This window comes from Penaeus vannamei, chromosome 30 (assembly GCF_042767895.1).
Source record: "Penaeus vannamei isolate JL-2024 chromosome 30, ASM4276789v1, whole genome shotgun sequence".
In the NCBI taxonomy this organism is placed as follows: domain Eukaryota; kingdom Metazoa; phylum Arthropoda; class Malacostraca; order Decapoda; family Penaeidae; genus Penaeus; species Penaeus vannamei.
The window spans coordinates 9,402,074-9,414,051 of NC_091578.1; the positions used below are offsets into that span (position 1 = coordinate 9,402,074).

At 29.6% G+C, this 11,978-nt stretch overlaps 1 protein-coding gene across 1 annotated transcript in view; it reads left to right on the forward strand.

The window, feature by feature from the left end:
• Positions 1-5,962: 5,962 nt before the first annotated feature.
• Positions 5,963-11,978, forward strand: part of LOC113818021 (uncharacterized) — a 7,446-nt gene continuing 1,430 nt past the window's right edge. Inside the window, exons 1-3 of the mRNA XM_070143289.1 lie at positions 5,963-6,281; positions 11,541-11,621; positions 11,837-11,978. The exon at positions 11,837-11,978 is cut by the window's right edge and continues 17 nt beyond it. Of these exons, the coding sequence (XP_069999390.1) occupies positions 6,070-6,281; positions 11,541-11,621; positions 11,837-11,978 (435 nt within the window). The 5' untranslated portion in view covers positions 5,963-6,069. The remainder of the gene's footprint in view (positions 6,282-11,540; positions 11,622-11,836) is intronic.

The window sequence follows — 11,978 nt, forward strand, 5'->3', positions numbered from 1 at the left end:
CATCATTATCATTTCTTATCATTATTGTTGTTGTTGTTATTATCATTATTATTATTATTATTATTATTATTATTATTATTATTATTATTATTATTATTATTATTATTATTATTATTATTACCATTATCATTATCATCACTATCATTATTATCATTATCGTCATTATCATCATCTAAATAATATTATTATAATCATTATTATGATTGTTATCATTATCATTATCAATGATAATGATAATAATGATAATAATAATAATAATAATAATAATAATAATAATAATAATAATAATAATAATAATAATAATAATAATAATGATAATAATAATAATAATTATTATTATTAGTAGTAGTAGTAGTAGTATCATTATTATTATTATTATTATTATTATTGTTATCATTATTATTATTATTATTATTGTTATTATTATCATTATCATTATCATTATTACTACTATTATTATTATTATTATTATTATTATTATTATTATTATTATTATTATTATTATTGTCATTATTATTATCATTGTTAATGTTACTATCATTATTATTATCATTATTATTTATTATTATCATTATCATTATTATTATCATTATCATTATCATTATCATTATTATCATTATTACTATTATTATTATTATTATTATTATCATTATTATTATTATTATCATTATTATTATTACTATTATTATTTTTATTATTATTATCATTATTATTATTATTATCATCATTATGGTTATCATCATTAATACTATTATTACTAGTGTTACTCCTATTATTATCATCCTCAGTATTTTTAATATTATTATTGTTGTTATCATCATTATTACTATTATTATTATTATTATTATTATTATTATTATTATTATTATCATTATTATTATTATTATTATTATCATTATTGTTATTATTAGTATTATTATTGTTATCATTATTATTGTTATTAATATAATCATCATCATCATTCATTATTACGATTATTATTATTATCATTATAATTACTATCATAACTATGATCATTATTATCATCAATATTATCATTATTACTAATATTATTATCATTATTATTATCATTATCATTATTAGTATTATCATTAATATTATCATTATTATCATTATCATCATTATCATCATCATTATTATTACGTTTATTGTAATTATTGATATTGTTATTATAATTATCATTATCATTTTAATTTTCATTATTATCATTATTATCATTATCATTATTACTATAATTCATTACATTAGTATCATTATTATCATCATCATTATTACTATCCTTATCATTGCTATTATTATTATTATTATTATTATTATTATTATTATTATTATTATTATTATTATTATTATTATTATTATTATTATTAACATTATCATTATTATTATCATTATTATCATTGTTGTTGTTATTATTATTATTATCATTATCATTATTATTAACAATGTTATCATCACTATTATCATTATCATCATCACTGTTATTATCGTTGTTATTGCTATTATTACTATCATTATTATCATCATTATTATCATTTCTATCATTATCAACAACACTATTATTATTATCATTATCATTTTCATTTTATAATTATCGTGTTTGTTATTATCATTATCATGTTATTGATATCCTTTCATTCTCATTATCATTATTATTATCATCAACATTATCATTGTCATTATCATTATTATTATCATTATTATCGTTATCATTATTACCATTATTATCATTATTGTTAACATCCTTGACATTATTATTGTTATCACTATCATTATCATTATCACTTTTATCATTATCGCAATTACCTTTAGTTTTGTTGTCATCCTCATCATCATTATTGTTATTATTTATATTATCATCATCATCATTAATATCATTAAGATTATCATTGTTCTTCTTTTTCTTCTTATTATCATTATCATTCTTCTTCTTATCATCATCATTATTATTATTATTATTGTTATTATTATTATTATTATCATTATTGTTATCATTATTATCATTATTATTATTATTATTATTATTATTATTGTTATTATTATTATTATTACTATTATCATTATTATCATTATCATTATTATTATTATTATTATTATTATTATTATTATTATTATCATTATTGTTATTGTTATTATTATTATTATCATTATTGTTATCATTATTATCATTATTATTATTATCATTATTATTATTATTATTATTATTATTATTATTATTATTACTATTATCATTATTATCATTATCATAATTATTATTATTATTATTATTATTATTATTATTATTATTATCATTATCATCATCATTATTATTATCATTATTATTATCATTATCTTTATTATTATTATTATTATTATCATTATCGTTATCATTATTAGTGTTATTATTATTATAATTATTATTCGCGTTATTACTATCATTATTATTATTATTATCATTATTATTACTATTATCATCATTATCATTATTATTATCATTATCATTATTATTATCATTATCATTGTTATCATTATCATTATCACTGTTAATATTATCATTATTATCATTATTTATTACAATCATTATTATTATTATTATCATTATTATTAGTAATATTATTATCATTATCATTACTATTATCATCATCATCATCATCAATATTATTGCTATTATTACTATTGTTATTACCATTACTATTATTATTATCATTATTATTACTATCATTATCAATATTATTATTATCATGATTATAATTATTATCATTATCATTATTATTCTTATTATTATTATCATTATTATTATTACTTCCATTGCTATTGTTATTATTAATGTTATCATCATAATTACTATCATTATCATTATCATCATTAGTATTATCATAATCATCATTATTATAATAGTGGTAATGATTATCATTATCATTATTATCATTAGCATTGTCATTATTATCATAATCATCATTATTATTACTATCATCATTTTTATCATTATTGCTATTATTAACATTACTCTTAGTTTATATCACTATTATTGCTACTGCTTCACTGCTATTATTGTTATTGTCTTTATTGTTATGTTATTGTCATTGCCATTTTCATAATCATCATCAGTAGTAGTAATAGCATTGTTTCTGTTGCTCTTATTTTCATTATTATCATTATCATTATTGATATTATTGTTGTTATTATCATTACTACTATTTTTGTTATTATTGTTATTACTATTTTTGTTATTATCATTATTCGTATTATCATTACTATAATAATGCCATTTCATTATTGTTTTTATCCTCATTTTCACCATCATCATTATCCTTATCATTATAATCATTACTAATGTTATTATGTACATTATTATTATAATTTTCATTACTTCCATTATTATTAATGTTATCATTATTATTATCATTAATATCATTATTATGATAATTTCCATTGTTATTATTATTATTATTATAATTATCATTTTCATTGTTATCATCATTATCATTATTATCATCATTATTATTAATATTATCATTACTATTATCATTGGCAATACTATCATTACTATTATCATTATTATCATCTCATTATCACTGTTATTATCAATATTATCATTATCATTATTACTATCATGATTATTATCTTGCTATTATTGACATTATTATTATTATTATCATCATCGTTATTATTATTATTATTATCATCATTAATATCAATATTATCATCATTGATATTATTATCATCATTGTCATCATTATCATCATTATTTTATTGCTATTATTATCGTTATCATTATAATTATTATAACCAATACTATCATTTTTATTTTTATTTTCTTTATTACTCTTACTTTTATCATTGCCATTGCTGTCATTATTATCATCATTATTTCTTATCATAATTCATATCATTATCATTAATATTACTATCTTCACACACGCGCGCACACGCAATAAACTACAACCAAACTCACAAAATACACACACAAAGATAAATTCCGTGAAGGCTACAGTAAAATAAATTATACAGACAGTACAGAGAATTCCTCACACCGAAACGGACACTGCATAAACCCAAAATCATCAAACACATCATTCTTCCTGAAAGATATTAGGACAAGAATATTTATGCGTGACCACTAAGAAGAGACCGAAAAAAATGGGCCAAATTCAAATAAAAACAGATATTTCTCCCAATGGTCCGCACTAACTTCCATTAAACCGAAGCCCAAAATACACGCGACGGGACAGGGGGATGTAATTACCCTGTCCTTCATCGCTGATCAGCTGATCCTGCGGCTGTTTGGATCCTTGGGCGAAGAGAAGAGGGAGAAGTAGAAAGAAAGTAGAGTAAATGAAAGAAGATGTAATAAAAAAAATAAAAAGGAAAAAAGAAGTGGAAAAATATATATATATATAAAGACACACACACAGACACACACACACACACACACACATATATATATATATATATATATATATATATATATATATATATATATATATATATATATATATATATATATATATATGCGTATATCTATCTATCTATCTATATATGTATGTATTTATCTATGTATGCATTTATGTATGGATGTGTGTGTGTGTATATATATATATATATATATATATATATATATATATATATATATATGCGTATATCTATCTATCTATCTATATATGTATGTATTTATCTATGTATGCATTTATGTATGGATGTGTGTGTATATATATATATATATATATATATATATATATATATATATAGATATATATATATGTGTGTGTGTGTGTGTGTGTGTGTGTGTGTGTGTGTGTGTGTGTGTGTGTGTGAGAGAGAGAGAGAGAGAGAGAGAGAGAGAGAGAGAGAGAGAGAGAGAGAGAGAGAGAGAGAGAGAGAGAGAGAGAGAGAGAAAGAAATACATCAGTAGTTCCAAAGAGAAAACTATATTGCTAACCAGCTTATTCGCACATGAAGTGAGCAACACGGCCCAGAATGCTTTTGTACGTTACAAAGATTGATTTATGGGCCCCTGTCTCATGCCTTCGTTGTGTGCGTTTCTTTGGTCTTTGCGCATGTTAAAGTTTCTTTGTTTTATCCGTTCATTCTATTTTTTATGATGTAGATAGCCAAATGAGGGGCTTGTCCATACAATCCGTGTTTGCCTTATAAACAATTTTTTTTTTTTTTTTTGAGGAAATTCCTGATATAACAGGGACTGAGGACTAAAGATATTGACGTTTCTCTGTCAGCACGGTATGTAAATTAGTCTTATTATCATCATAACATCATTTCATCATTATCGTTATCATTATCAAAAATATTCATATTATCATTACAAAAAGTAAGCATTCGTGTACTACACAACATGCAAGTGATAGTAATGATGATGATGATAATGATAGTTATGATTATAATAATGATAATAACAATAATAATGATAATGATAGTGATGATGATAATAATAATAATGATGATAACAATAATGATAATAATAACAAGAATAAGAAGCAGAATAAGAATGATAATGATAATAATGATTATCATTATTAGTATTATTAATGTCATCATATCAATAATAATAATAATAATCATCATCATCATAATAATAACAATAAGGATTATGAAAACAACAATATCAATAATCATTATTACATTTATGATGATGATTATCATAATCATATTGTTGCAATTATTAGTGATGCTATTATCATCATTATTTTCATCATTATTATTAGCAATGTAGTTGCCATCATCGTTGTCACTATTATCAATCATTAATATTTTTATCACTGATAGAAGGATTATCAGTTATTATTTTGACATGAATCGTTGACTTTCTCAATGATTCTATACAGTTCGAATCATTTACACAACCTTAAAGGGCATATGTGAAGTAACAACTGAAAATTTTAAAATGGGAGAATTAGCTCGCAAACCATCTCTCCAATATGAGTAAAAAAGAAAATCTGAAAATAATTCCCCAAAATTGATTTATTTCGATTTTCCGAAGTCAAGTTATATTTTCCCGCGAAAATCCGGAACCCGGATGTGTGACGTCAATTCCAGAACACGGTCACAGCATTCTCTGCATTCAATACATTGTACAACATGGCGGACTCACTACAAGACTACAGCGGCAGTGGAATCAGTGAAGTTTCATCGGATTATTCCGACGAGAACAATGGTACAACTTCTTCAGAGAATGCCTATGTTTTCGAAGACTTGGAAGGAGAAGAGGAATATCAAGGGTTGATGGTTGTTGGACCGTACATGCACGCGCCGACGCTGACCCGACGAGACCCGAAGAGATTGAATGAATGGTAATTTTCTAAATTATTTTTTGTAGTCGAACGTGTGATCCCGCTTCTGTATGGTACAAAATTTCTGCAGGCTGAGCTATCTCTTGTCTGCACCCGTGGCGCAGACCTACATCCATTCGCGAGTGGAGGGGCATCGGTATTTATTTGTGTTTTGCTTTTTTGGGGTGTACCTACCCTATCTCTGTGTAGTAATACATGCACACTTGCAATGCACTCGGCACACTGTGTCGTACCCACGCAATGAATGTTTGCTACGCCGCCAAGCAAAAGCGCTCTTTCAGAGTTTGGCAATACTAATTTAGACAGCCGCACTATATATACAGGGGAAAGTATAACAGAATTATTGACTAGAGTTCGTACATGTCGGGGAAGTTAATAAAATTGTGGGGACCTCACTGGTTGTACTTTAATTAATTGACATTCAAAAGTTGCCTCTCTGAAGTCCACAAACATCGTTGTCTCGGACCGTCTCGAATGAAAACAATACTGTGAGCTTTCTGTAATATACAAAATACGGGGGTTTGGAAGGTTAGGTTAGGTAGGTAGGTTAGGTTAGGTTACGGAAGGTTAGGTTAGGTTAGGTTACGTAAGGTTAGGTTAGGTTGGTTTGGTTAGGTTAGGTTACGTTAGGTTGGTTAGGTTAGGTTAGGTTAGGTTACGTAAGGTTAGGTTAGGTTGGTTTGGTTAGGTTAGGTTACGTTAGGTTGGTTAGGTTAGGTTAGGTTACGTAAGGTTAGGTTAGGTTAGGTTACGTTAGGTTGATTAGGTTAGGTTGGTTATGTTAGGTTACGTTAGGTTGATTAGGTTAGGTTGGTTAGGTTAGGTTACGTTATGTTAGGTTGATTAGGTTAGGTTAGGTTAGGTTACGTTAGATTGATTAGGTTAGGTTACGTTACGTTACGTTAGGTTGATTAGGTTAGGTTAGGTTAGGTTACGTTAGGTTGATTAGGTTAGGTTAGGTTGGTTAGGTTAGGTTACGTTAGGTTGGTTAGGTTAGGTTAAGTTAGGTTGGTTAGGTTAGGTTAAGTTAGGTTGGTTAGGTTAGGTTGGGTTGGTTAGGTTAGGTTACGTTAGGTTACATTAAGAAATTTCGTCGGGATTTCGGCAACATTGACACCGTCGCATCCCGCAGCGGCGCCGGAATCTCGTTCGGATTATGCATTTTTTTCAAATTTTTCACTTTTAATTCTATTATTTCTTCCGTGTGTGCCCCCCGCCCACCTACAACCCCCAATTCTCCACGAGTCACCAAAGATTGAAGGGGATAGGAGAAAAACAAACAAATATGCGCGGCTGTCTTACTTAGATTTACCCAGAGTTTTGGCGCTGTTGTGATCATGACAAATATAAATTGGAAATGGCCTACCGTTATGCAAATCCCATGTCGTAAGCCATTCTGTTCGCAAACCAATCGGGCTCGAAGTGTTTCAGGCAAAGTACGCTGGTTGGCACAGGCTGAAAGTTGCTCAGCTTGTCATGCACAAAACGTGTCCATTTCCTTGCTCTGTCGCAGTCTTTTGGCCATTCAAATAGCTGGTGACATGAATGGGAACAATGAATTGCTACACAACGTCGCGGCATCCTTTGTTACGAACTTTAATAGCTTGAAACTGGGACAATTCCGTGATATCCTTGACTCGCGGGTGCACTGTGTGTATCACGCTATTCAACAAGATTCTCCCTGGTTCTGGGAATGACTTCACAACCGGGGATTGCCGAAGACCGCCGGGTTTTGCATCTTCGTTGCTAAGGGCGTTGCTATGGGATTTGGGGGATACCAGAGGGTCTCTTCGAAAAAAAATGCATGAATAGGCTAGGCATACATTATTGAACAATATTCAAAGAAAAAACAATGCACGATAATTACTTCATATATGCCCTTTTAAGAAGCATTGACATACTTTGTTTTATCGTGATAAATGGTTATTGCATTATATAGCAACATTATACTGGTGATGTATGATTAGTAGGTCTTTCAATACGTCGTAAAGCATTGATTTCTTTTCATCACATACTGCATAGGTGGTTCAAAAAGGAGTGTCTTATATAGTCTCGTGCGCAAGTTTGTATTCATAATATGTATTTATATGTTATGGCATACTTGTCATATACATTATATGCGTTATGAGTAGATTTATTACATATTTTTTTTTCTTTCTGGAATTCAAATTTTTCGTAATGCTGGTACTAGTTTTGTGGTATCGACAGGGCCTTTATGTCATGTTCAATCAGTATGTGATTTCTTCATGTGCACAGACCTTAATTCTTCATGTCACAGGCGTCAGATCGTTATATTTAGTGTTATCATAATATAGTTTTACCTTTATTGTTGTTCATCATCATCGCCGTCATCAACACCACCAAAGTTCCTATCATCACCATCGTCATCGTCATGGTTATTGGCATCATCAACTCTCTCTCTATTTCACTCTTTTATTATTATTGTTATTCTGTCATTTTTGTTATTATCATAATCAAATTGTTGTTATTATCATTATTATCAATTTATTATTATGATTATAATGATGATGATGGTGATGATGATTATCATTACTATGATAATCATCATTATCATTCATATTATTATTATCATTATCATTAGCATATCCTTTATCTATCACTCGTGCTACCTACACACGCGCGGGCAAGTCATGATACACTCAATATATGTTCATAACTTTTTCTTAAACTCATCCATCTTGTCATCCACCACCTGGCATACTAACAGGGTACGATTTGGCTTCGTTGGGCGTGAAGCACGATAACGAAATATTACATCCATAAATTAGGATATAGCATGGTATATCATATAATAGCTGTGTGCACCTCGTGGTAGGTGGTTGGTAGACACGTGGCAGTGGTAGGTGGTTTGGTAGACATGACCTCTTGGTTACAGTGTACAAGGCGATTGGATTTTATTCCTAACGTGAGTTTTGAATGAAAATTAATTCTGTAGCTTGGCGTACTCCTGCCAACTCAATCTTCAAGCCTTGTTTCATCTCTCTCTTTCTCTCTTTTCTTCCTCCTCTCTCTCTCTCTGTCCGTCTTTCTCTCTCTGTCTGTCTCTGTCTCTCTCTCTCCCTCTGTCTCTGTCTGTCTGTCTGTCTGTCTGTCTGTCTGTCTGTCTGTCTGTCTGTCTGTCTCTCTCTCTCTCTCTCTCTCTCTCTCTCTCTCTCTCTCTCTCTCTCTCTCTCTCGCTCTCTCTCTCTCTGTTCCTCCCCCCTCTCTCTCTAACTCTTTCTATCTATCTATCCACCTATCTGAATACTCCCAGACTGTTACGACCACCAGAAGTGTGATGGATTTTACCCCTAGAGTTCACCAACGATTGTTTCAGTGGTATGTATTTTTGGCTGCTTTTCGTGTTCTTATGATATCGGTGTAATTTCTGTCACCATGTCAGTGACCGTTTTATAAGTAATAATATCAACATTGCATATCAATCTCATTTTCATAATCTTGAAAATTAACATATTTTTACACATTCTTACAGTAATGATCATCGTCATCTCCCTTTCTCTCTCTCTCTCTCTCTCTGTCTGTCTGTCTGTCTCTCTCTCTCTCTCTCTCTCTCTCTCTCTCTCTCTCTCTCTCTCTCTCTCTCTCTCTCTCTCTCTCCCTCTCTCTCTCTCTCTCTCTCTCTCTCTCTCTCTCTCTCTCTCTCTCTCTCTCTCTCTCTCTCTCTCTCTCTCTCTCTCTCTCTCTCTCTCTCTCTCTCTCTCTCTCTCTCTCAACCTAAAACAAAAGGAACGCGCATTTGCAATGTAAATTACTATAAAGCCTTGAAATCCGCAAAATTTCTACTTCCAAACTTTTTGTGAGGTCCAGTGGCTCAAATCAATATATGTACAAAAACACACTTTCTTTCGTAAAAAAACATACACTTAAAAGCTCGCTAGTGGATACACACGCACAAGGACAAAACATACACACACACGCGCACGCACACAAACATACAAGTTGGGACACGCACGGGATAATTTGCATATTGGTAGAGGTAGGATATAACAGGATAAACCTTAATTAATCATATATAATGTAGCATTTGTAATGGTTATACATATTTACCTATAGTGTGGAATTTGTAATGATACCTATTACTTAGAGCATGGAATTGGCGGCGATTTGTTTACTAAAAAAAAAAACATTTTGATACATCTTGACCTCTGGCACAGAATTGATAATAATACACATTTACCTATTCTACGGAATAAGTTATGATACATATTCATTTTTTGGCAAAGACTTAGTAATGACATAAATTCATCTATGTTATAGCATGAGTAATGAGACAAATATTTATTTATGACATGGATTTAAGAAGGATATAAGTAATGAGACAGGCGCTATAATCGCATTACACTTATTTCAAATCATTAGCATCTCCAACTGACTCACCTGTCACCAACCTCAGGAAATGACACATTGGCAACTCACCTTGGACTCGGGAGTAATACAAATCGTCAAATTTGTATCTACTTTAATCAGTCGACACTTCGTTTTTGCGTTTACATATGCTCGGTATTTTTTCGAAGTCATGCACAATATTCTTTTCGATTTTACATCACTTTTATGTATTCTTTTATTTATCTATTTGATTTTTATCTCAAAAATGACTTGGCGACTCCGACTAATCCAGAATCAGGGTGGATGCCAGCTTTTCCGTAATAAAAAGATTCAATTTTAGTGATGAAAGTTCGGAATGGCATATGTGACAGACTGAAGGTAGATGTGACAGGACCAAATGACAGTGATGACGTAACAATAATGTCACATCAAATCGGATAGTAGTGATGATGATGATAATAGGTCGTTTTAAGTTATGTAAGGACCGACCCGGTAAACATTCATAATACGGACATGCTTTTGCACTGAAATAAATATCTATCAGTTGAGAAATGCATAGCTATCGTGTAGATAGATTAATGTATACATACCTAATAGACAGATAGATATACATTTATTTCTGTGTATATGCATGTCTGTATATACGAATGTTCATTGGGTCGGACCTCGCACAATTTTAACGAAGCGGCCGAATGTCAACAGTGGTAAAAATGGTACTTATATTTTCGTATAATGAAAGTAGGACAGGTATCCGGAATTTTTGCAAAATTCGTAATACAAATATTTCGGTGAATAATAAAATCAGATGGATCTGTGCATATTTCCCTTATTTTCAGTTTTACAATTTAATAATTCATTTACTAACGCATTTCCATATTTAACTTATTTCATCAAATATTTTTTTCTCCAAAGTCCACACAGATTTCATGACGGTAACATTTGTCATCGTTGCCAGTTGTCACCATCTACTGTGATATCAATCAGCTGTCATAGGTGAAGAATTATCATTATTATTGCGATCATTAAGGGTATTTCTAATAATCATGTTGAAGGGTTGAATACACAAATAAATGAATTAATTGAATAAAATGTTAAATAGTTAAATAAATGAATGAATAATAATAAGAGTATATATAATAACCATGTTGAATAGTTAAATACGCGTTTTCATTCATCACTTTATCCTCTTCCATATTTCTCCTTCAAAGTTCCCATGGATCTCGTCTCAGCGCAGTTGGCACAGCTGGTTGTCGTCACCCTCTGCTGCGGCGTCGGCCAGCTGGTGAAGGCCGTGGGGGGGGCGGAGGGAGCCGGGGGAGGGGGGAGGGGCAGAGCATGGATTGCAAGATC